Below are 27,840 nucleotides of genomic sequence, written 5' to 3'. Positions count from 1 at the left end.
GTGGATTGTTGCTTATGATATTAATAACTGAATTGTCTGGTCCAGACTGATTATTTACAGACCGCCGTCATATAGCTGGAATATTGCTGAGTGCGGCTTAAAAGAACAAACCTCCACCCCCCCCACCCCCCAAAAAAGATTTAAACTAAGGTTTGGAGTTGTAAGAAAGTAATTAAGCTGATTGAACGATGGCAACATGAAAAATGGCGAGATGTATCAGCCAATACACTTACAACATAAGCATGATAAGAGAAACCGTTGCAACAAGACGGGACGTGGAGTATTCATCAGAGACATTTGGACTTTAAAAATCCTTGCCACAAATCAATGCTTCATTGAAAAAGTAGTCTACTTATGATGCTGGTTGGTGGGAGTCAATTACATACAAGAACAGAAGATATCTGTGTACACCAGATGATATGTTGATAATTATACACACAATGTTTCTAATATCACAAATAAAACATTTCTGGAGCCTCAAAGTTCATACACACAAATTTAACACACAGGAAACCATATACTCCAGATAAATATGTATCATGTCACTTTGTTCACAAGACTCTTTTTTTCTTTCTTTTTTTTTTAGTTACTTGGCCAGACCAATTTAACAAATTGTTTTCAACAGATACGTGTCACTTTCTCGCCATTTTCCAACAATGGGAAATCATTGTGCCTGGTGTCTGACAGAAATGTAACAAATTTAGTGCAGCTTTTTCCCAATTTCAAAGAATAGCTTTATGTTTTTTAGTTTGAACTGTTTTTGTAACTTGAGGATAATTACTTTCCTGATTTGTCAAAAATAATATTTGCACAGAATCCTTTCACGAGGGTTGTATTAGCCGATATCCAGGTCCCTGAGATTCCAAGTTCTTTGTTTGCTTATACTGTTCTGATTTAACCCACTGACTGACAGACACCGACCACTGCATCATGCCCACAAAAACATCTTCACAGCCGTGAGACGGGAAACTGAGTAACGCTACCTGTCGCATTCCCAAAAAACTATTTTAAAAACTTATTTACAAGACGTATGTAAAAATAAAGTAGAAAATTATGAAATGCACAGATACATATCATGACTAATGGGATATCACAAACTTTGAGATGAACTCGCCCATCATTACAGAAATGATACAGCTTGGAGAAGGTCATCAATTGGATTACCCATCAAGGACAACCAACTGTTACTGTCAAAGTGATTACCATTATCCTTCAAGGACAACCAATGTGAACTGGATTACACATCAAGGAAAACTAGCTGTTGCTATCAAAGTGATTAATATTATCCATCAAGGATGACCAATGTCAATTGGATTACCCATCAAGGAAAACTAGCTGTTGCTATCAAAGTGATTACCATTAACCATCAAGGACAACCAACTGTTACTGTCAAAGTGATACCGTTATCCTTCAAGGACAACCAATGTGAACTGGATTACACATCAAGGAAAACTAGCTGTTGCTATCAAAGTGATTACCATTAACCATCAAGGACAACCAATTCTCAATGTGTTTACCCATCAGTGACAACAAATTGTTAATATCGATGTGATAACCCGTATCAATCGATAATTATGAAAAAATCCATCAAGGACAATTCAAAGTCCATCTATGAACTACCCACAAAGCTATCAATCTGCAAACTTTTTACAAAAGTTCAGCACAAAACAGTAATTCCCAGATTCCTCAGATGACAGGTTAAGCCAAATATTCTAGGGGACATGATGCCCCAATTTGCTGAACAGCGCTTAATGCTTTAGCTGTCCCAAACTATTTGTCTAGTTTCACCTCAGTACTGATTCTTTGTTCTGGCCTCACTACAATCTCATTAAAATCAGATCTTAGTTTTCACTATCGCTAAACAAAGATCTAAGGACATCCCATTACAGGTCACGTCAGAACGATTTTTCATCCGACCAATCAAAGCGGCGCTTACCAGATCATGAAAGTGACAGTCGGAATGTGTTTCATAATCATGCTACCTTGAAAATGTTAACACAGGGTATTCCGAACGACAGTTACGGCCCGTACCAATGATTCTGTCAAACTTATTATCTGTCTCTCTCGCTTCCAAGGAATAAACTTTTGAACGGAGGAGGCGTTGCACAGTATGTGGGACGCACTGCTATACAATTTCAATCATATATTAGACATTCCGGAATGTTCGTTTGTTCAGTTTTCAAAATTTTAATCGTAGTCTGAAATGGAAGTCGCCAGGTTGAAACGAGTGCCGTAAAGCTTGAGAGAGATGCTTTTTCATTGGCTGATGTCGGCTTCTTGTTAGTCATTTCAGTGATCGGTCAAAGTTTGTGAAAGGTTGTTCTGATGTGACCCATTATGGGATATCCTCAGATCTTTGTTTAGCGGCAGAGAACTTAGATCTGATTTTAATGAGATTGGACCTCACTACTTTCCTGATAACCATCAATGATGTGAGAGTGAGTGAGTGACTTTGGTTTCATGCCGCTTTGAACTGTATTTGGTCAGAGAAGTTTACCACTTTGGTGAAACCCACAAGTACAGGTACTGTGCTTAGAAACCAAGGAACACTCAGGGCGAACCAGGATTTGAATATTGTCATAGGTGTCTGGCACATCATAGAGTGAGTGCGTTGGGTTTAACACCACTTTGAACAATCACGCTTCCAGATATAACACGGCGTGTCAGCTTAATGTGGGAGGAAAGCCCAACATGATGCAGGTCTCAGACGTTTACCACTTTGGTGAAACCCATTAGCAAGGGTATGGTGCTGACAAACGTAGAAAGATAATCGAGGTAAACCGAAGTTGAATATCAAAGATGTTTTGGCACGTCTGAGAGACACAACTGTGCACAACGATGTAAACAGCATTACAGACAAAATAGACACTTACAATTTAAAACAAAATGCTGCAAAAGCATACACATCCCACAGTGCACATTTACAGTCGAACCTTGTTGTCTTGAACACTGGGGTACAATAGAAATAAGTTGGCTTAACTAGAGTTTGACACATTCAACTCAACCTTATTACTGCCTGACAAGGCCATTAGCCAACAGAAAGCCATCGTATCACTTTGTGCATATAATGTACAAATCATTTGAATAATAATGACAATCATGTGACCGCTAAAAGTTTGGGTTAACATAAATTCTTGTGGTTTTAGAAACAATTGAGTTCGACCCATAACATGTTAAATTTATTTTAACTCTTGGGACTACAAATTAAGTCCGAGACAGTTCGAGACGTCAAGGTAGACATATTCAGTTTGAAATAACTTATAGCGCATTTGATGTAAAAAGCGCCCACAGGGCTCTCAAAATTAGAAATAGGGGCTCTTATTAGAATATTATTTTGGTGAAAAAAATTGAAAGATTGAGTTGAAAGATAAATTTCATGGTTTATGCTGACAGCCTGAAATGTTTATGTAGGACAAATATATTTTTCCAGAATATAATTGCATATAACACACGAGTACATATAATACACGAATAAATAAGTCTTGCGTACATTGATCCATCGGAATGGGTGCTAATTGGGATTTTTCATAAGCCAATATATTAGCAAATATTGCCGTGGGCACTTATTAAAGCGGGACGCTTATGACGTCGACTATGGTAAATACAGTTAGAGTTTAACATGGACAGGATTGTGAGTTCAACCCAACCAGGGATTCAACTCATCCGAGTTTAGGACAACAAGGTTGGACTGTAGGTCTTTGTAACAGTTGTCTACAAGCAAACATCCGGCAGTGGGACATTGAGTAATATATCATAGGAATGTTGGCATGGTAGGAAATGTGTTCACATTTTGGAGAGACAAATGTACATACAGTTATACCATGACACAAAGGAGACAGCCTGAACTTGCTTGTCAGGACCTGCTGACAACACATTAATACCGAAGACACACAAGTCTTTCATCTTGTACATTTGGGCAGATGGTCACAATCTCAGCCGCCCACATCAGGATACATACCACCAGCTCTGGGGCTTAACTAACACTTTGTCTCTGTATCTTGATAGTAAGGCCTGTTAAAACATACTCATGTTTCTCACTACCTTTTTCAAAACTGACAGGTTAGAGGGGGAGGATTTTCTCTTTTCATATTAAAGTTACAAATCGACAAAAATAAACTTAATTCTTATGTACCATGTGGCCTCTTCAGGGCTTCCTGCGACTGAACATGAGACAGGCTGTGACCATGGTTACCACTGCTACAATCCCCTGCAAGTCTGGCACACTAAAAATGTCATGGTGTGTGCAAAAGATGGAATCCTAACACGGAATTTGAGTATCACAAGTTATTTCAGTTGTTAAAAGTGGTTAAAATTAATTTAAAATGGAATCAGAGATTGTATTAGGGGTAAGCGGTAGTATTAGGGGTCAGCGGTAGTATTAGGGGTCAGGGGTCAGCGGTAGCATTAGGGGTCAGGGGTCAGCAGTAGTATTAGGGCTCAGCGGTAGTATTAGGGGTCAGCGGTAGTATTAGGGGTCAGGGGTCAGGGGTAGTATTAGGGGTATGTGGTAAAGAGAAACAAGAAACTTACTTAACAAGCCTGTGATCGCGATACGAAACATGATGCGGCTCAAACCCAAAGCATCTCAATGCATAGATACTTAAGCTCACTACAGCCCTAAGTTCTATGTCATTAATCCTGACCTCCGGTAGGACACCTACTTCAATTACGTGATGACCTTGAAGTATTTGATGATCAATTATCGGTGAGTGAGAGAATGAAAATTTAACATTGCATCAGCATTATTTTGGCCATATAGCGACTAATCATCAAGATCAGGGCCGATCACTTAAGACATTCTACTTTGGCAAAACATTGTCCTTGCTCTGCATTTGATAAGGCCGTCACTCATGTTAGCTCTGCGTGATTCAAGTGGCATTACTGAGAGACTGAGGACATACTTCAGGACATTTTTAAGAGACAATATTCACAACACGGAACATAATGAACTTCCTATACATATCACACGTCTTTACATCCAGGCGTTCAAATGGCTGACAGACTTCTTAAGCATCTCAAATAGATAGGGCTAACAATACTAAACTATTGTAGGTAGTGAGTATGGACTGCCTTTCTCGAGCCACTTGAAACTGTGGATTTCTATGTCCAACTACAAGGAACATAAAGTCATGTTTAGTCCTTGCTGATGCATCATATAATTACATGCCTGAGTTAGAACCACTGTAATTAAACCTGAAATGTTGACTACACTACAATATTGCACATCTGTCTAACATTTATCAAGTTTTCTTCAAATACAAATCATGAAAATGAGGAAGCACTGGCACACGAAAATAGGACAAGAATGTCCATGTCCTGTAGACACACGGGCACAAGGGTCATACTAGGACAAGAACAGCCATGTCCTACTTGTCCTGTAGACACAAGGGCACAAAGGTCATACTAGGACAAGAATAGCCATGCCCTACATGTCCTGTAGACACAAGGGCACAAAGGTCATACTAGGACAAGAACAGCCATGTCCTACTTGTCCTGTAGACACAAGGGTCATACTAGGACAAGAATAGCCATGCCCTACTTGTCCTGTAGACACAAGGGCACAAAGGTCATACTAGGACAAGAATAGCCATGCCCTACATGTCCTGTAGACACAAGGGCACAAAGGTCATACTAGGACAAGAATAGCCATGTCCTACTTGTCCTGTAGACACAAGGGTCATACTAGGACAAGAATAGCCATGCCCTACATGTCCTGTAGACACAAGGGCACAAAGGTCATACTAGGACAAGAATAGCCATGTCCTACATGTCCTGTAGACACAAGGGTACACCGGTCATACTAGGACATGAATAGCCATGTCCTACATGTCCTGTAGACACAAAGGTCATACTAGGACATGAATAGCCATGCCCTACATGTCCTGTAGACACAAGGGCACTTGGGTCATACTAGGACAAGAATAGCCATGTCCTACATGTCCTGTAGACACAAGGGTCATACTAGGACAAGAATAGCCATGTCCTACATGTCCTGTAGACACAAGGATCATACTAGGACATGAATAGCCATGTCCTACATGTCCTGTAGACACAATGGCACTTGGGTCATACTAGGACAAGAATAGCCATGCCCTACATGTCCCGTAGACACAAGGGCACAAGGGTCATACTAGGACAAGAACAGCCATGTCCTACAGACACAAGGGTCACCTTAGGACTAGGACAAGGTTCTTTCTCTCCACTTCCGCTAAAAGCGTAACAACTGGCTGTGAAATGAAGGGAGATCTAGTAGTTCACTCTCACAGAGTAGTTCACTCTCAAAGAACACACTGCACATCTCTTGAAACAAGCATAACAACATAATACTGAATAATCTGAGCTTACACATATTACATTGCATTACAGATTATGTCGTGTGGATTGCCTATTAAGGAATCTGCCAACAACAGCTCAAACAAATTAATCAATCACATATTATACGTTTAACATGTTTAATGGAATGCCGAATAAACGTTTAAGAAAGTTTCATCAATACGGTGAATTCAAAGCCTAGCTAACTCGGTCTCCCTCTCTCCATGAAGAGAGATTACTTTCCAATATCAGTGAGCCACTCAAGATGAGCCTTTCGGAACTTTGCCAAAAAGGAACATCTAACTTAGAAAGTTTCTTCCTTCGTTCTGTTGAGATCTATAATATCCTTTTCATTTTCTGACTTCCAGGTTAAATTTGTGAATCACACTGTGCATAAGTATGTTCATCAATTTCCTTGTGTTTGTCCAATTTAATTGTACATTTATCACTGGCCTCAAACCTTAAATATCATCACAAGCATGATTGCCAAATGTGATCTGCAGGCACCAACTTGTCTTCAAGTGCCATTTCAATATTAACTATATTTACACTAAAAATATTTAACCCTGATCTAGAAAAAATCTGTTTATACTTTCATCTTAAAGACCAGAAAAAACGTTTTAAGAAATATGAAAAGGAAAACAAATGAGGTAAATAACTACTCTTCTGTAATGAGCAATTATGTGTAAATGCTTGATCACATAAATAAATAGAATAAACTAGTACACATCACAAACATCATGAACACATCTCAGGCCAGTAATCTAGTCGGACCTTAACAGCCGAGCCATCAAATATACGATCCATCCACATGGCCAACCCACTGAGATATTTCTTACTGAAGTCCATATTGTCCTGTTCCTTGTCGGAATCGGAGTCGTCGTCAAGGAAACCGATGGCCCTTGAAAGATTATTGTGTTCCTTCATCCACTGCCGCGCCTTCTTCGGGTGGAAGATGTAGTAGTATTTGCGGTAGCCGTTGATGGCGAGGACGGTGCCGACACAGCTGTTGATGTTGATGTTGTTGAGCTTGACCTTGAAGTTTAGGCTGAGCTCCAGAAGGTGCTGGTACCAGCTGATGTAGTACTCCAGCTGAAGGTAGGCGAAGGTCAGGGCACTGTACCTGCAGCACATGAGGTAGCAGTCAGTGCACGGTTAGAAACGCTTTTGTGAAAGGAAGTTTCATCAACATGATCAACAGTGAAGTGAACTCTAACTTCTTAAACGACATCTTTATCAATGAAGAAAAGGATGACTTTCAGATTTCAGTGTGCCACTAATAAAAAGATGAGCCCTTTGGAACTTTTGTATGTTATCTGTGCCAAAGAGGAAAGATATTTTGTGAGTCCTACTGTATATTAAGCATGTTCCTATGCTAATTTACTGTGTATTGTTCCAGTTTACTGATTTGCAAGTCCCCCTGTCTGTACGAGTTTTTCTTTTCTTTTAATGTGTGCCCATTAACATGATTAAACACAAGGAATTTATTTCAATTGTGTAATAATAATTGTCAAAGTGCCATTATCTTTAACCACTGCCACACTAATACAAGGAATCTTGAGCCCTCGAGTGAGTTCAGTTTAAACACACCTGACATGTTCAGTACATAGATAAACAAAACAAAGATCATCATCAGGAGGAATCTGGAGTTCAACCCACTGATATTTAATCCTGGCACTTCTAAGGGACACAATTGGCTATTGTTCTGACAAAAGGGTTGCTTGATCCTCCAAGCTGATCATAACCACAACCTACCTGGAATATGGCTGCATGATCTGGGCAAAGCGTGTCAACATTTGCTCTTTTGATGTCTCGTTGACGAAGATGACAATGGTGAGGCCTGTGTCTGCCTCAGCCACCAGATTCTTGTACGTCTCGAACCTCAGGTCGTACAGATGGATTGTTTGGTTGTCCGGCGTGCTGGAATAACAGATAATAGTTTTACGTACGTTTCATCCACATGACAGTGAATCTCTGTTAATAGGGCTGTGTATTGGTAAAATATTTGTATGGCTCAAAATATTGTGTTACAGGTATTGGTATTGCGATATAGTCAGCAATATTCCAGCAACATTACAGCCGATATTCTAATATGAATCCACAGAGTTGTCTCCCCATTGGAGTATTTCTGCCGATACCATAGTGTGAATCCACAGAGTTGTCTCCCCATTGGAGTATTTCTGCCGATACAATAGTGTGAATCCACAGAGTTGTCTCCCCATTTGAGTATTTCTGCCAATACAATAGTGTGAATCCACAGAGTTGTCTCCCCATTTGAGTATTTCTGCCAATACAATAGTGTGAATCCACAGAGTTGTCTCCCCATTTGAGTATTTCTGCCAATACAATAGTGTGAATCCACAGAGTTGTCTCCCCATTTGAGTATTTCTGCCAATACAAGAGTGTGAATCCAGAGAGTAGTCTCCCCATTTGAGTAGTTCTGCCAATACAATAGTGTGAATCCACAGAGTAGTCTCCCCATTTGAGTATTACTGCCCATATTCCAGTTTGAATCAACAGAGTTGTCTCCCCATTGGAGTATTTCTGCCAATATTACATCGTGAATCCACAGAGATGTCTCCCCATTTGAGTATTTCTCCCGATTTAACAGTGCGAATCCACGGAATATTTCTGCCTTTATTCTTGTGTAAATCAACAGAGTTGTCCCCCTATTGGAGTATTACTAACTTTTTCCAGTGTAAATGGAAAGAGTTGTCCCCCCATTGGAGTATTACTGCCCATATTCCAGTGTGAGTTATCTGCCTACCTGGAAGGAGGGCGCATGTTCCTCTTCTTGGCATCCATCTGCCTCTTGACCTTGTCGTGTTCCACACTGGCCAACTTCTGCATGGAGTAGCCGGCCAGGATGACGAACAAGACAGCGAACATGACGGTCATCAGCGTCATCCCGTCATAGCTGGAAGCACACGCAATGTCATCTTATCATACTTGGGCTGGAATACTTGTACATTAACAACATTCAACATTTGTCAAAGGGATGTTTCTACTCTGTCATTCTTAATCAAACTGACAAGTAGACTTCATCATGATTATACACTTATATTTTGTACCAGCACAGGGTTTCCATGGGCTATCCCATTATGTCATGATAACTAAAACTGATATCTCACACATATTTATCTTGGACTAGGTTGTGTACATGTACCTCACCTCACCAGACCACACCACACCAGACCACACCAGACCGCACCATACCCGTGCTCGTGGGTTTCACCGAAGTGGTAAACGTCTAAGTCCTGCATCACTTCAGGCTTTAATCCAAAATTTAGCTGACACGCCGTGATATAACTGGAATACTGTTAAAAGCGGCATTAAACCCAACTCACTCACTCACTCACTCACTTTTGCTCATGAACTACCAACAGGGACAAGCATGGGAAACTTGAGATTTCTCTGTTCTGGTAATACCCAGCATGAACATCGTGGTACAAGTTACCATGGTTACCAGCACTTACCTAAAAGCAAAAAAGAAGAGTCTGTCTGCCCAGTCAAAGAGCTTGTGAAATATCCTTGTCAGCAAACTCTGAAATCACAATGGATGTGTTAAAGTTATATGCAAGATGCTATTCTGTAAGCCCTGGACTAGTAAATCTATTCAGACTGTTGGAGATAGACCTGGTTGTCAATATGTCCTGCAAACAATTTCTTGTGTAAAATGAGGGACAAAAATACAGGTGTTCAAATACCAAATTTCCTATTTGCCCACAGTCAAATAAGCTTACAAATGCTACTTGCCCAGCCTTATTTTTAACTTGCCCTGCTAAGTAAGAATTAAGAAGAAAACTGCAATTAGACAACAAATCTTTATAACTGAAGCAACAGATAATGGGAGATGTGCAGAAGAGAAAAATGGCTAGTCACATACTTTATCTGCAGTTGACAAATACATGAGGCATGTTCTAAATTTCAAACTTACTACAGCCAATTTTCATACTTGCCAAAGGGCAACTAAAATAACTTTTCCCACTTGCCTGACACTATATGTTCACAGGTCGGGCAAGTCAGGCATACTAATTGAACACTCCTATTATTTTAGGGCCAACATAAAAAACCAAACGGTCAGCCTCTTTAGGAAAGCAACTCAACATTTCAGATAAACCTTTTCAGCATGTTTAGAAAGACAACAGCCCAGTCCAGATCTGCACATTAACCTCACTAGGTAGACAGGAGCCCAGTCCAGATCTGCACATTAACCCCTTTTAGGTAGACAGGAGCCAAGTCCAGATCTGCACATTAACCTCACTAGGTAGACATGGTAGACAGGAGCCTAGTCCAGATCTGCACATTAACCTCACTAGGTAGACAGGAGCCCAGTCCAGATCTGCACATTAACCTCACTAGGTAGACAGGAGCCAAGTCCAGATCTGCACATTAACCCCTTTTAGGTAGACAGGAGCCAAGTCCAGATCTGCACATTAACCTCACTAGGTAGACAGGAGCCCAGTCCAGATCTGCACATTAACCCCCTTTAGGTGGACAACAGCCCAGTCTAGATCTGCACATTAACCCCCTTTAGGTTGACAACAGCCTAGTCCAGATCTGCACATTAACCCCCTTTAGGTAGACAGGAGCCAAGTCCAGATCGCACATTAACCTCACTAGGTAGACAGGAGCATAGTCCAGATCTGCACATTAATCTCACTAGGTAGACAGGAGCCCAGTCCAGATCTGCACATTAACCCTCTTTAGGTGGACAACAGCCCAGTCCAGATCTGCACATTAACACCCTTTAGGTAGACAGGAGCCTAGTCCAGATCGGCACATTAACCCCCTTTAGGTTGACAGGAGCCAAGTCCAGATCTGCACATTAACCCCACTAGGTAGACAGGAGCCTAGTCCAGATCTGCACATTAACCTCACTAAGTAGACAGGAGCCCAGTCCAGATCTGCACATTAACCCCCTTTAGGTGGACAGGAGCCCAGTCTAGATCTGCACATTAACCCCCTTTAGGTTGACAACAGCCTAGTCCAGATCTGCACATTAACACCCTTTAGGTAGACAGGGGCCCAGTCAAGATCTGCACATTAACCTCACTAGGTAGACAGGAGCCCAGTCCAGATCTGCACATTAACCCCCTTTAGGTAGACAGGAGCCTAGTCCAGATCTGCACATTAACCCCCTTTAGGTGGACAACAGCCCAGTCTAGATCTGCACATTAACCCCCTTTAGGTTGACAACAGCCTAGTCCAGATCTGCTCATTAACACCCTTTAGGTAGACAGGGGCCCAGTCAAGTTCTGCACATTAACCCCCTTGAGGTTGACAACAGCCTAGTCCAGATCTGCACATTAACCTCACTAGGTAGACAGGAGCCCAGTCCAGATCTGCACATTAACCCCCTTTAGGTAGACAGGAGCCTAGTCCAGATCTGCACATTAACCTCACTAGGTAGACAGGAGCCAAGTCCAGATCTGCACATTAACCCCCTTTAGGTAGACAGGAGCCTAATCCAGATCTGCACATTAACCCCCTTTAGGTGGACAACAGCCCAGTCTAGATCTGCACATTAACCCCCTTTAGGTAGACAGGGGCCCAGACAAGATCTGCACATTAACCCCCTTTAGGTGGACAACAGCCCAGTCTAGATCTGCACATTGACCCCCTTCAGGTTGACAACAGCCCAGTCCAGATCTGCACATTAACCCTCTTTAGGTAGACAGGGGCCTAGTCCAGATCTGCACATTAACCCCCTTGAGGTTGACAACAGCCAAGTCCAGATATGCACATCTAATAACTGTTTCTCCTCATCATGTTCATACTACACTCCGCACCCTTCACCCTCTGCACGAAATGAACTGAAGCTTTGTGGATATATAAAATTGACCATGGATTGCGTTTTGCTAAAACAGGCACTAAAATACCCTAGATTCAACACTCCATTGTACTGAAGCAGAGATGGATGTCCTCACCAGTGCATGTTCATTGTAGAGCTCTGTGAAGATAGCCTTGTAGGGGAGAAGTCGGTCTGAGGTGAGGAGGGTGTGGAGCCGTGCCTCCAGCTGTTCCCGTGATGCCCCCACACGCTCACTGTTGATGCTCCAGCCAGACTCCAGGAACTCATAGTTCAACTTCTGGCTGTCCATCCTCCACATGATGGCCACCTGCACAGAAGATAGTAACATTATACCACATGATGGCCACCTGCACAGAAGATAGTAACATTATACCACATGATGGCCACCTGCACAGTAGAAAGTAACATTATACCACATAATGGCCACCTGCACAGAAGATAGTAACATTATACCACATGATGGCCACCTGCACAGTAGACAGTAACATTATACCACATGATGGCCACCTGCACAGTAGACAGTAGCATTATACCACATGATGGCCACCTGCACAGTAGACAGTAACATTATACCACATGATGGCCACCTGCACAGTAGATAGTAACATTATACCACATAATGGCCACCTGCACAGTAGACAGTAACATTATACCACATGATGGCCACCTGCACAGAAGATAGTAACATTATACCACATGATGGCCACCTGCACAGTAGATAGTAACATTATACCACATGATGGCCACCTGCACAGTAGATAGTAACATTATACCACATGATGGCCACCTGCACAGTAGATAGTAACATTATACCACATGATGGCCACCTGTACAGTAGATAGTAACATTATACCACATGATGGCCACCTGCACAGAAGATAGTAACATTATACCACATGATGGCCACCTGCACAGTAGATAATAACATTGTACCACATGATGGCCACCTGCACAGTACATGCAGTATATGGCAACATTATAGCACATAAATAATGGCCACCTGCAGAGTAGATAGTAACATTAAACCATATGATGGCCACTCGCACAGTATATGGCAACATTATAGCAAATACATAATGGCCACCTGCACAGAAGATGGCAACATTATAGTACATAATGGCCACTCACACAGTATATGGCAACATTATAGCACATAAATAATGGCCACTCGCACAGTATATGGCAACATTATAGCACATATTGGCCACTCGCACAGTATATGACAAAATTATAGCACTTAAACAATGGTTACCTGCACTGCAGATGACATTATAGTACATAATGGCCACTCACACAGTGTATGGCAACATTATAGCACATAAATAATGGCCACCTGCACTGCAGATGGCAACATCACAGCACATAATGGCCACTCTCAGAGTATATGGCAACATTATAGCACATAAATAATGGCCTCTCACACAGTGTATGGCAACATTATAGCACATAATGGCCACTTGCACAGTGAATGGCAACATTATAGCACTTAAATAATGGCCACCTGCACTGCAGATGGCAACATCATAGCACATAATGGCCACTCGGACAGTATACAGTCAAGTCTCGTTAATCCGACACTCGTTAATCCGACACTCGGCTTTATCCGACACAAATGATGGGAACCGATTGATTCAGTGCTATTTAGTCCCGTTAATCCGACATTCTCACACTCCGACTCCGACACACCTAATTTGCAACGAATTGCCGAAATCACTCATTAATCAGTCTCGTTAATCCGACACAGTGATCAGCGTACTCTGTGGTCATCTGACCACGAGTACACAACCCCGTGTTTTGACACGCACTGACAGACTATTTTAAGTGGATGAAGCAAGTTGTTAAGACAGTAGCACTTGCATTTACACGAGGAAACGTGTGTCGTTGATCATGTGATAAATTCAGTGAGTAATGTCTCTATTGTTATGCATAAATGGGAAAATTATTATTATTTTTGCATAGTCATTAATTATAGATTAAGGAATGAATGAATAAACAACATAACAATATTAATATTTCGTTTTTAATGATTTTATTACAAGGTACACACGGTGATTATCTATCGTGAAGACGTCCGATTTTCGATCACAAATCACTTAATTTCGTTAATCCGACATACTCGTTAATCCGACACAATCATGTGCAACCAACGATGTCGGATTAACGAGACTTGACTGTATCATGGTATATGGCAACATTATAGCACATAAATAATGGTTACCTGCAGTGTAGACGGTAACATTATAGCACATAAATAATGGCCACCTGCACTGCAGATGGCAACAATATAGCACATTATGGCCACTCACACAGTATATGGCAACATTATAGCACATAAATAATGGCCACCTGCACTGCAGATGGCAACAATATAACACATAATGGCCACCTGCACAGTATATGACAACATTATAGCACATAAATAATGGCCACCTGCACTGCAGAAGGCAACATAGCACATAATGGCCACTCGCACAGTGTATGGCAACATTTTAGCACATAATGGCCACTTGCACAGTGTATGGCAACATTATAGCACATAAATAATGGCCACCTGCACTGCAGATGGCAACATTATAGCACATAATGGCCACTCGCACAGTATATGACAACATTATAGCACATAAATAATGGCCACCTGCACTGCAGATGACAACATATAGCACATAATGGCCACTCGCACAGTGTATGGCAACATTATAGCACATAAATAATGGCCACCTGCACTGCAGATGACAACATTATAGCACATAATCCGGATAATGGCCACTCACACAGTGTATGGCAACGTTATAGCACATAATCATGATAATGGCCACTCAGACAGTATATGGCAACATTAAAGCATATAAATAATGGCCACTAGCACTGCAGATGGCAACATTATAGCACATAATGGCCACTAAAATAATTGATGTGAAAGATATAAGAAAAGAGATGGCCGAGATTGTATGGCAGTACTTATCATGGGCTATGGAAAGTTTCAAAATTTCGATTGAAGCAAGAGATAGACTATGAGCCTGTAACTGTTGTTTGGAATACCACGTTTGAAGTTGCAAAATTAAAAAACAGTTTCCAACTGATCTGATGAAAGGTCGTTCAGACGTGACCTAATGGGATGTCCTCAAGATTTCAGTAAGATTGTATGTATTCATGGGTGAGGGAGCAACATATTGTAAACAAATTACAAGCCTGTGATATGTTGACAATAGAAATCCCCGAAAGTTACCTCAACTGTGCTTTCCTTCCTGGTGACATTGCCCTTGGTGAGAGTGCTGATAAACTTGTGCTGGGTGTCCTCGTAAATGTACACAAATTTAACCTTGTCATCAGAGAACTTCTTGGACTGTGCAAAATTCCTGAAGGATACCCTATGGGGGTCATGGTCAACCGACTGTTTGGTTACCAAGACAACACAAAATCTGAAAACAGGAATAATTTCTTAAGTTGGCGTAACTTAATAAGTACATTATCATCTGAAAACATGAAGACTGAATTATTAATTTTGGTACAAAATTTCTAGAATTTGAACATGTTGATATCCAAATTAAGGATAAACTCGGGGGACATTTGAGATGATGTATGGATCTCAAAATGAGTTCCTGTTTGGTGACCTCAGATGGTGGTACCAAGTTCATCAGACAGGTTTATTGGAAGATAAAGTAGTTCTTACTTCCTTCTTTTTAGCTTGGGTTCTGCTGGGCAAAGCGTGTCCAGGAACTTCTGTGACGACAGTCGTGGCAGCAGCAGAAACTTGTTGGACTCGATCACTTCATCCAATGTCTTCCTCGGTAACTGCTGCATCTGTCAGAAACAAACACATCCTATGAGTATCGGAAAACAGAAACAAACACATGATATAAGTACGGTAAATCTTGAAATTAACGCAACCGTGAATAAAATGCGAAAAATGTGAGTGGTCTTTGCTTGCATTAATTAACTTCGCATTTATGTCTCCAAAATGACTATGGACAAAAAGATGGCCTCACTGCACACTTGCGGAAATACCAACTTGAATAATAACACAAACACGGTATATTGAGCAGTTGTTGTAACAAGTATAACAATAGGAATTACACAATATGCATCCAGCGAGGTTATCACTGCTTGGGTCAAGAGTTCTACCCACTTGTGTCAAGCTTGTTGACACCTTCTGCGCATACCAATCAGTGTACTGTTGTCATGGTTGTTGGTTCAATTATTTTATTCCCTTGGAACATCCTTAATGCCAGTCAACAGAGTAAACATATAAACTGTGTGTTGATTTTTAGGAAAACATTGTTTATTGTTTTTACAGAAGTGCTTTTCTCAGTGTTAATAAGCGGTGCTATTTCCACTGGGGAGGGGGTGGGGGGAGTCGCATTGATATGGAGTCACATTTCCGGTGCACACCGGTGTCCAACAATGACCATCAATAACAGGTTTTTGTGGACTAACATTTAACCAACATTAAATTCACCTTCATCGACAGAATTATGGAAGCTTTACCTCAATTAAATCATAGCCATAAATTCCTGTTTTGACTGTCATCACACTATGAAACATAAATTATATGTTTCTACAAGGGGCGATTTACCTGCTGGCCTGTTGGCCCGTGGCCAGTTTGAAATACAAAGGGCTTGCTGAATTGTAAAGTAGATGGCCCATCTGGCTAGTCAAAAGTTCACCCCTTCTCCGTGTATACTTAATTTGCTTCATTGGATCATCTCAGTAGAAAGACAACCGGACGCCATTTTGTCATGTTGTGTACAACAACTTCTTTATTTGCTCATAAATCCCCATGAAATGAGGCAAATGGAAGCCAAGATTTAATCTCAGAGGGCAGGAAATAACGTCGCAGGGGTGAGGAGCTCTAACATTTAGTTGTAGGCAAGCTAGCTTTGAAAAGGGCCAATAACTTTCAAGAGGAGCAATCCCTGCTGGCTACATACAAATTTGTTGCTAAATCTATCCCTGTTCTACCGTAATCTGTACAGTAAATGTTGCTACAGTTGGTTGGTTTGTTGTTTAACACTGCACTCAGCAATATTCCAGCTATGTGACAGCGGTCTGTAAATAATAGAGTCTGGACCACACAATCCAGTGATTAATATCATGAGCATCGATCCACAGAATATGTATCCACTGTTATACATTTTTACAGCAACAATGACATCTACAGTAATACTTACAGCAACAGAGGCCACAGGAGAAGAAACCTCCTCGTTGAACATGAGGAGTGTTTCTCGGTTGTGATTGACGCCGAACATCTTCATGATCCGAGCTGCCCCCGGTGAGTGTGTGTTGACGTAGCCACTCTTCACGTACTCCCGGTAGTAGTACGCTGGCGCCAGGAACCGGGCAGATGGCTGATCTTTCTGGGAGAAGAAGATAGCTCGCACCCTGTTGTCCGCCCAGCCACTCAGGAACTCATCGTAGTTTTTGTCATTAACCTGCACAATACAATGTTGTGATCCAGTTCTGTAGATTCAGTTTTTACAACAGAGCTTGTTATCACGGTTATATTCCAGCTACATGTATATCAAAGCAACTGAGAAATAATCAAGGTGAGGTGAAATGGGATTTAACGTTGCGTCCAAGATTATTGCACTTTTATAGCGACGTGCATGTACGTGTGTGTGTTTGTGTGGCTGCTTGTACTAATCCGGATTGATTTATAGTGCTAGCTCACTGAGATACCATGCCACAGTTTAACATGAATACCCCACTCAGACACAGTATACTGACTCCGAGCCAACCAGTCCTTGTTTTAGCCCCTTAATGCTGAGCGCAAGACAGGGTAACAACAAGTACCATCTTTTAACGTCTTTTGGTATGACGCGTCCGGGGATCGAACCCCGGACCTTCCGCTCTCCGGGTTGACGCTCTACCACTAGACCACAGAGGCGGTCAGAAATAATCAAGCCAAGGTCAGACAAACCAGTTTTGATAATGTGAGCATCATGTCAAACTGTTGGGGTACGATGACACACAATCAAACAAGTTATCGAGCATGACCATCCAATAGACCTATTCTGACCCTGAATTCCCCCCACCTCCCCCCAAGCAAAAAACATCCCTTCAGTTGACTGGACTACCAGTGGCACCTTTCTTTGAATGGAAATAGATGAAACACACCTGACTGAAATATAGAATTCCTTCAGCCTCAAATGACTTACCGTATGGAGAGTGTTCTTGGGGAACCAGCCTCGGACAAACTCTCGCAGCATGTTCATGCTGATCCCGCCTTTATAGTGCACTGGTCGGCCATTGACAATGCCAAGGATGGCAGGGGCGTGGCTGATCCGGAGGTGACTGACCACACCCTGACTGTGCATGTCATGAACTGCTCCAACACACAGACCTGTGGGTGGAAGGGGAAGACGTAGAGTGAGGGGGGTGAAGACGCAGACTGAGGGGTGGAAGACGCAGATTCTGGGGGCAGAGTGAGTGTGAGTGAGTTTGGGTTAACACCGCTTTTAACAGTATTCCAGTTATATCACGGAATGTCAGCTTAATGTGGGAGGAAAGCCCGAAGTGATGCAGGTCTCAGATGTTTACCACTTCGGTGAAACCCATGAGCAAGGGTATGGTGCTGACAAACCTAGAAACATAATTGGGGCGGACCAGGATTCAAACCCACAATCATAGGTTTCTGGCGTGCCCACGGGACACAACTCTGCACAGTGAATCACGGCGCCTTAGACTGGGCCACCCGTGCCCCCTCTGGGGGCAGAAGACGTAGAGTGTGGGGTGGAAGACGCAGAATGAGGAGGTGGATGGAAGGGGCCACATCACAACCAGCAAAGCAAGCAAACAAAGTACCCTTGGCAGGCAAATCATCACTTCAGAATTGACATTCTTTAAAAAGTTCTTATTTTCCGAGGGTTTTTAACATTGAATTGTAACACTTCATTAATGCAGTAATGTTAAACTAACATTGAAGCCTCTTTCTCTGTATAGTTTGGGTGATCCTTCAGCCTTCAGGGACTGGTCATAAAGACATTTTTTCAGTCAAGAAAGAACAGTGAATTTGATCGGACAATTATTTTCAGTGATGTTTCATTTGAAGTGGACTCCAGATAACGCTATAGTGGGGTCCATGTTGTATATCATAATAGGAATGGAGATGCAGTTCACTGAAACATCAAGGATGATCAGCCGTGGGTCAGATGTGGGTCGTCATCAGGAGGAGGTGAGGTGAAATTGGGTTTAAGATTATTGCACTTATATAGTGAGGTGCATCCATGTGTGTGTGTGGCGGCCTGTACTAGCATGGATTGATGCCGATTTATAGTGCCAGCTCACTGAGATACCATGCCGCAGTTTAACATAAATACTCAGACACAGTATACTGACTCCGAGATAAACTAGTCCTTGTTTTAGCCCCTTTTAATGTCTTTTGGTATGACGCAGTCGGGGATCTAACCCCGGACCTTCCATTCTACCACAAGACCACGGAGGCAGTCTCAAAGGGAGGAGAGCCAGTGATGCCAGTCTTAAAAGACTACTTCTTATGTTAAACCCCAATCTGACTAAAATCAGACAGTTTATGCCAATACGACCTTTGAACGTCTGACAAATCCACCTTGGAATATCACACCAGGTGACCCCTGAGTGACCTTTGACCGATTAACATGAATAATATACTTTAAGAATGTGCTCAGCCAATCAGATGTCAGCTTCCTAAAATGATTGCATTGAGAGCGGAACATGACCCGGATATACTCACCCACGCTCTGTAGCTCCATGATGATCTTCTCAATGTACGGCTCAATCCTCAGGCAGTCGAAGCAGAAACTGGTGTAGACGTACATAAAACATGGCCGAGTGAAACTCTCCGGCACCACCTTCGTCTCAAAATTGCTGAAATAGAGTAAATTATCGTTACCGTGGTTACAAACTGAGGAAGACAACAATCATGACTGGATAATCTCATTAATGAGATCTGGTAACATTAAAATGGACACTGTTGTTCATGTTATTTGCCTTCCCATTGTTTTGTTCTACACCTGGCTTGAAGACACACATGGCATCATCTCCAGCAACGCAACCGTAACGAGGCCTTCCACCATGTCCACAGAAAAACCCACTCATAATAAAAAAATATTAACATATGGTATAAGATATGGGCCAACACATAAACCAGGGGCCTGTGTTTTCTACAAAGCTCTAAGATGATCGTAACTCCCATACTTTAACCTAGGCTTATGATAGTCATAGCTCTAAAATGATCGTAACTCCCAAACTTTAACATAGGCTTATGATAGTCATAGCTCAAAGATGATCGTAACTCCCCAACTTTAACATAGGCTTATGATAGTCATAGCTCAAAGATGATCGTAACTCCCATACTTTAACATAAGCTTATTATAGTCATAGCTCTAAGATGATCGTAACTCCCATACTTTAACCTAGGCTTACGACAGCCAAAAAGCGTAAGATCGCTGTGTGGAATGGTGCCCTGGACATCACCAAGGCAACAGCCCAGAAACTCACCGTAGAGTAATTCGATGTTTTTCAATGATGGAATCGCCACCAAAAGAAAATCGGAATCCTCCACCACCTCCTCCCCCTCCAAAGAAGTTGTCAAAGGGAGCGAACCCCTGTTGGCGGAAATTGTGGTTGCGACCCTCGTTGTTACTGGCCGAAGTATAGCCATAGTTGTCATAGGTGCTTCTCTTCTCTGGGTCACTCAAAGTCTGAAACACAATCAAAAGAAAGTGTTTGTTTGTTGTTAAAGGCCACACTCAGCAATATTCCAGCTATATGACGGCAGTCTGTAAATAATTGAGTCTGGGCCAGACAATCCAGTGATTGACATCATGAGCATCGATCCATGAAACTGGGATCCATGACATGCATCAACCAAGTCAGCGAGCCTGACCACCCGATCCTGTTAGTCGCCTCTTACGACAAGCATTGTCGCCTTTTACGGCAAGTGTGGGTTGCTGAAGACCTATTCTACCCCGGACTTCAGAGGCCCTCATTGTTCTGCGTCACTGGGAAGACCTTGTGGACATACACTGTGATGCAGCAGGAATTGTTCAGTATTCATAAAGCTAAACGCGGTCATGTATTGGCATAGGTCTACAAAAACTTATCATGATAAATACATGTACCTTCAAGAAAGAGGCTAACTTACCATTTCTGCAGAGTCAGATTTTTTTGTTTTAGCCCTAAGAATGCTGAATTTAATTTGAAGAGTGTCATTATGGTCATGTGAAGTGAAAAGAGTAAATACTGCAATGGTCAAACAAAGAACAAAAAGTACAACACGAAAATGGCACAAATCTAGAGCCCCACTACATATACCAAATTTTATTACATTCTGAAAGAAGATGGCTGACTAATGGCCATGAGAAGGTTCAGCTTCCAGTGAACATGGTGAACACTGTAAATGCAAAGGACTAATCCACATGGATGAGTGAGTATGGTTGTCCGCCGCTTTTAGCAATATTCCAGCAATATCATGGCAGAGGACACCAGAAATGGGCTTTACACATTGTACCCATGTAGGGAATTGAACCCGGGTCTTTGACCTGATGAGCGAACCCGACCACCCCAAATCCACATAAGGTCAAAATGTAAAATATCACACAAAAAACGGAACTTATTTGTTGTGCCCCACCACTAAACATACCAAATTTCATTCCATTTTGAACTAATATGACTGAGTAATGGCCATAAATAGTGTTTTCAATATGGCTGTCTTGGTGGCCATATTGAAAATCAGATTCAAACCTCTTGAACAAATTAGTGGAACAGGTGGGAACAGGTCTCAACTTCATTGGTTCAATGGTTTATGTAGAGACGCCTGACACACAGGACATGACCTCAACTTTCTTGACTTTCAGTCAGGTGAGCTAAAAAACTCACAAAAAATGTTATAAGTGAACACATTGCATCAAAAGAAAACCCTGGTATCTAAAAACGTTTTCTGTAAGGATGACATGCATTCCATCAGCTGACACCTCCAAGGATGATATGTTGTAATTATCTTTGCTGATCACTTCGTCAGGAACTCACCTCATAAGCCTCATTTATCTTCGTAAATACGTCAGCAGCATTTGGGGCGTCATTCTTGTCTGGATGCCTGGAAAACAGTGTGGATCAATGTGATCATGGTGACATACATGTAAAATGTTGATAAATATAAAAAATCACTGCCATAAATGCTAACTCTCACTATGCTGACAAACATCTATTGACTTCAAACAGAAATATGAAATATTATCATGATTATAAAACAAGTAAACAGCGTTATCACTATTCCCCGATATGGGACACATTACAATACATAGAGAAAGGGGTGGGGCAGTCCAGAGAAAAGAAAACTTACGGCATCAATAGTTTCTGAGACATCTTATCCCCATTTTAACCACTCTTCACTCAGTAAAACAAGAATTAAGGGGCCTTACTTTGCAAAAATTGTTTTATGGCATCTATCTTTTAGCTGAGCATCTCTTGTAACAAAACTGCCTAGCAGGTCTTATATTCACCGTAAAACCTCCTAGCACGCTTTACAATTCAGATGTAAAAACACACACTTGTTGTACCTTCACACAAGGTTTCTATGAGACAGCAAAATACTGACAATACTATTGTCAAAAGTGACGGTAGGTTTATATAAAATATGTTATCATGGTTATCTAGTGGAAGCAAAACAATGAGTCATATACACATGAATGTTGACAGAATTGAGAATGGACACGAATAATTTGCAATCTGAGTCCAAACAGATGGGTGTTTGAATCATTAATTAAAATTGTATATCACATGGTACAAATATCTGACATTTCCTTTCTTATAAGACATAAACATCTCTGTTTGAGCATTTGATTCTCTTCAGTCTACCATGGAAGTCCCCATCTTCACCATGCATACCGTAATAGACTTGAGGCTCCTGAACAAGTGCAACCACCTTACATCAACACCATGATCACTGTATCAGTCAAATTCTTGGAGTGAGTGAGTGAGTACGGTTTTACGCCGCTTGTAGCAATATTCCAGCAATATCACGGCGGGGGACACCAGAAATGGGCTTCACACATTGTACCCATGTCGGGAATCAAACCCGGGTCTTTGGCTTTATGAGCAAACGCTTTAACCACTTGGCTACCTGACCGCCCCTGAAATTCTTGGAAACCAACATGATCAAGGGAATCCTGCCACCAGCCTGGTGGACCCCCCAAACATTACTACCAAGAGTCCCATAGACTCAAAAATAGATATACCCACGTCAATGTACATGTTCTCCATTTTATTATGTTAATCATATTATTTAAATGTTTTAGTTGGATCATGGGTAGGTCAGGGCAAACGAATAAATTTTGCAAATTTGTTTTAAAAATTATGAAAAATGCTATTTAATCTGTTGATTGAAATGAATTGATTTTATCAATTTCCTTTTCTATTAAAGTTTTATTGAAACAAATATTTCGAAATTGGTTTGCGGTAATAACACGGATTGACATGATCAATGAGGACTAGGCTTGCATGGTACAACCAGTGTACTGGTATACTGCAATACACTTTTCAAAGTGTACGTATTGCTTAAGCTAAACTGTTCACAGAATTTCTGTGTACATCAGAAAGGGATTTTTCTGTCAAGCGTTAACTCACTTATATCACTGTATTTGCATACTTCAAATACCTTAGTCAGCGATTTTTACTTAGTATGTAGAAAAAGTACAATTAACATCAATCAAACACTTCAGCTCCCAATATTTCGCAATATGTAACACAATAAAGATACCTGTAGCGCAATATATTGCAACACACATTTTTCTAAATACAAAGCCCTAATCATGCTTATGATGATTAAGGAAATTAATCTTTAAAAAAGTGAAAGAAACTATTTTCCTCTTTGCAAGGACGTGTATAAAACAAGGAAATATAAATTAGAACTCTGGCACTGAATCAACTGCAGGTACCATGGTTACTGTATATTTCACTTGCTACACTGTTAGTGTAACTATGGTAACTGTTCTTGTTAAAGGAATTTTCATCATGATGACTACAACAGTACATTAGTCATTAGTAATAATCTGATTGAACAAATACCCAGACCATGACAAGACAAGAAATAATTACTGTGGCTGATTTCCAAATTAGAGCTTGTCATGCGGCAACTATTTTCATTAATTGATACAAATGTCAATCATTCAAATCAACAAACAGTTTGGTAAAAGAAGCCTTTTCATACACTTGAACTGCTGCGTATCAATCTATCTAAAATAATATGATTGTACACTTCTTGTTAACATGATCATGGAATACGACTCATTTTCACAACAAGACATCACCGCGATACTGGTGGAGACACACCCAATCCAGACAGTGGGCAAAATAGCTGCCTGCCCAATAGCCTGTGGCTTATAGCAAAGATTCTGAAATATCTTAATTTAATAAAATGTCCCTAGCCCGACAGCCCACTGAAATATTAACGGTGACCTTTTTACACATCTCTTGAAAAATTTCTCCCGTTTCTGTACATCAATACAACCATCAAAACTCAAAGAAATATCAATAATCGAGGTCGTGAGATTAAAGTCACCCCTTCTTCTTGTTTGAGTGATCGTAACACTCCATATAAAAAACATGTTTTGATTTGCAGTTTAACCAATCAGAAGCCTTGTTACATAACCAACTTACGTCAAATATTGCGCGGACAATGAATGGTTTCACTTCTATTTTGACAGTTGAACTCTGACCCTGAATCTGTAACCCATTCAAAATGTCACAACAGCACACCTTGTGACTGGTCCATATCTTAAGTGCAAATTGAGTGATGAAGAGAAACAGAAGCAAATACGGGAGCATGAACAAATAAAATGGTCAGTGCAGTTTCCATGGTTAGTGAAATTTGAAACTGGCATGTAACTTTTAAGGTTAGCTAGCCAAACTGGCCAGGAATATTTTGAGAGAATTCCAGAAACTGAATGCAGAGATGTCGACCCCGAACTGAAACAGTTAGGAATACTGTATATCGTGAAATTAATGCATCTCCAAAAGAATGTGACCGCGGCCCCTACCCCAAAATGCAACTCAATATGAATGTGACACCCCCTCCTCTCAAGCATCAGTGGATTTATATCTAAAGAAAATGTCCTCTGTTAGGTTTACAGGAGAATCCTCACCTTAATCCAACCTTACATTAATCCAATCACACACCAAATAACAGCTCTCATTAGCGCTGAGTAGAGTACTTTCGCTAAAACAACACATGCTCGCTGGCTCGTGTCGGCCTATGATGCAATCGCAAAAAACAAAGACACCGTGTTGTGTGGGTGGCGTCTGTCTGGACTTGCAGGTGTGATCAGCATGGAAAGCATTCAGGACTTTGTACCATGGTCCTTTGTACAGGTGCGTTTTGACGACCCATTATAATCGGTTAATCATTTGAACGATATTTTTTGCAACTCAACTGACCATTCCTCTCCTGTTGCGCTGCCACTTAACATTTCATAACATGTAACACATTCACCACATCAGACCTGGATTTATAACCCAATCTTAGATTGAATAATTCCCCCAGACAACGAGAAATGGCTAATGCGAACCGCTGATTGCAATATATCCTTGACACCCTCAGAGGCTTGGTGAACTTTTATTGAGTTATCACGGTTATTTTGTATAGTCCTTGTCAGGTAATCTGAGTGGTTCTGCTACTTATTATACCTGTAATAAATTTGTTAACTGAGCATCAAGCTTATGACGACATATACACAGGTGTATCTTTATAACATGAAACATGGAAAGCAAGATGGGTCCTACCTTTAGAATACAGTACCACAAACCTTTCAAACACGTGACAATACACTATAACGTAATTTGTAGCATTTTGTTGCTAGTCAAACAGGCAAAACAATGCCCTGTGACGTCAGGGGTCATTAAGTGTGCATAAGCTCCTCCCAGTGATCTATCATCTCCACACAGCAATGTCTTTGAATACGCCCAGCGGTGTTGAGAGTTTTGAATATTTGTTTACTAAAAATAGCCTGCGGCAGCTCATTTTATAGCAAACGCTAGTTTATGAAAGCACTTTTATTTTTTATATATTCTTTATTTTGTTTTTCTCATAATTCAAGTGGCTAAAATGGTTATCATGGTTATAAATGGGAACTAATATACATATATTATTTTTTTGGTTCCTTAATTTTCATTATTACGCACAAGAATGCAGTTTATTAGGGATATTATATTGGTGCTGAACACTTCCAAATGTCGCCAGTGTTAGGGTAGGTTACCCCGAACTCTTTCCTTACTATTATCCCCATCATCCTTACAGTGTTCCCTACCACACTTTTCTGTCACAAAATCCACCCAACGATTTTTTAAATACCATGTCATTGATGCGCGCTCGCGAGTTCGACGTCTGGAGCCGTTTTCAGTTCGCGCCATATCAGATCATTCCTCCGCCACTCGGTTTCTTGTAGATTACGGAATGGGATGAGTGTGCCAAATGGCATCGTGATCATTCGTAAGTGTTCGTAGACTAAAGTCACTAGACACCATGCCTACCCGTAACCTTTGTAAGTGTCCATCACCCATTCCACCCTTTTTGTTCAGTTCCGTAATGTCGTAGGCATGACCAGGTAAATTTGCTCTTTGTTTCACAGTGTGGACGCAGCTCAGTCAGTTAGCTGTCGGGCTAACAATACGAAGGTCGCAAGTTGCGTCCGACAGATTCTCACTATTGCTGGTTGCTTGTCTTTGCGACATGTGACCTATAGCAGAGATCGTGCTCACGAGAAGTTGTGCTACTGTATTCTAAAGGTGCTCCCAAGATGGGAGCAGTAATTATTGTATCATGCAATTTGCCGGAAAAATATGGGTCCTTGCTGTTTTGAGCATTTGAACTGAACATGCTGAACTTCTTTGTTGCAAAAATAAAATGAGCGTATTTGCTATGTACTTAACTACATAATTGAACATACATATCTACACAAGCAGACAGATTTTGCACGGTGAAAGGTTCCAGTAAGAATCATCTAATCAAGTGTGAGGACTCAAGGGATATTCCCCTTCGCTGTCAACAAGGTCCCCCAGTTGCCCCCTCGCTAGTCCGAACTCCAGTTTTTTGGGTAGTTGATGCTAACTGGCATCAGGTGATTATGCGGGCAAATTAAAATGTTTATCGGCGAAACGAGTTGGAGCATTGTTAAACTTCCCTTTAGACATAGGTCTATCACTTAGCATGCTTAGTATTATTAAATTTACACATATAGGTTACACCGTCAATGATGTAGTTTACACAGTTACATGGATACAATATATTCAAAAGCGTAATCTAAATTGGTAGTGAAAATTTTTGCCAGTGGGATCTTTGGATGTTGAAGTCTTATTCATTTTCTCATATTCATCATAATCCTACTAATTGCAACAAAAAAACACAAGGAGATTTGGATTTTTCTCGCATCACGAGAAATTCCTTGCTTTTCACCTCGCTCACGCAATCGAATGTTACATCGCGATAGGCTAATGGAGAACATTGCATAATATGACGATAATGCTATCACGAACTTACCATTCCCTGGCCATCTTTTTGTAAGCTTTCCTGATTTCCTGACTGCTGGCGCCTTTTCCCACTCCAAGTGTTTCGTACAAATCATAACAATATGTAACGACAATGAAACAAGCAATCACTGAAAGCACAGCCACAGAATTCATCGTCACACTCTTCATTTCTGTGACAACATGCAAAATAACACCGGCACTCAGCAAGCACCTGC

The 27,840-nt window shown here is 41.1% G+C and overlaps 1 protein-coding gene across 1 annotated transcript; it reads right to left on the bottom strand.

Moving 5' to 3' along the window:
* Positions 1-535: 535 nt before the first annotated feature.
* On the bottom strand, positions 536-27,840 carry LOC124115470 (dnaJ homolog subfamily C member 16-like). Its single transcript, XM_046476476.2, has 13 exons — positions 27,636-27,840; positions 22,133-22,199; positions 20,603-20,805; positions 19,836-19,969; positions 18,283-18,467; positions 17,296-17,556; positions 15,798-15,928; positions 15,354-15,546; positions 12,243-12,434; positions 9,789-9,856; positions 9,080-9,229; positions 8,068-8,232; positions 536-7,435 (listed from the first exon to the last, which is right to left on the bottom strand). The coding sequence occupies exons 1-13, from the start codon at positions 27,791-27,793 to the stop codon at positions 7,051-7,053; spliced, it is 2,292 nt and encodes a 763-aa protein (XP_046332432.2). The 5' UTR covers positions 27,794-27,840; the 3' UTR covers positions 536-7,050.

This window comes from Haliotis rufescens, unplaced genomic scaffold, assembly GCF_023055435.1.
Source record: "Haliotis rufescens isolate VD_foot unplaced genomic scaffold, xgHalRufe1.0.p SCAF_13, whole genome shotgun sequence".
In the NCBI taxonomy this organism is placed as follows: Eukaryota; Metazoa; Mollusca; class Gastropoda; order Lepetellida; family Haliotidae; genus Haliotis; species Haliotis rufescens.
Note: the sequence above shows the minus strand (reverse complement) of the source record. Positions and strands in the feature narration are given on the sequence as shown.

Coding starts and splice junctions, on each gene's coding strand:
- LOC124115470 (XM_046476476.2), bottom strand. CDS start 27,793: ATGAAGAGTGTGACGATGAATTCTGTGGCTGTGCTTTCAGTGATTGCT. Junction 19,970..20,602: donor AAACATCGAATTACTCTACG/GTGAGTTTCTGG, acceptor ACTCTATTTCAG/CAATTTTGAGACGAAGGTGG. Junction 9,230..9,788: donor CTCTTCTTTTTTGCTTTTAG/GTAAGTGCTGGT, acceptor GTGTGCTTCCAG/CTATGACGGGATGACGCTGA.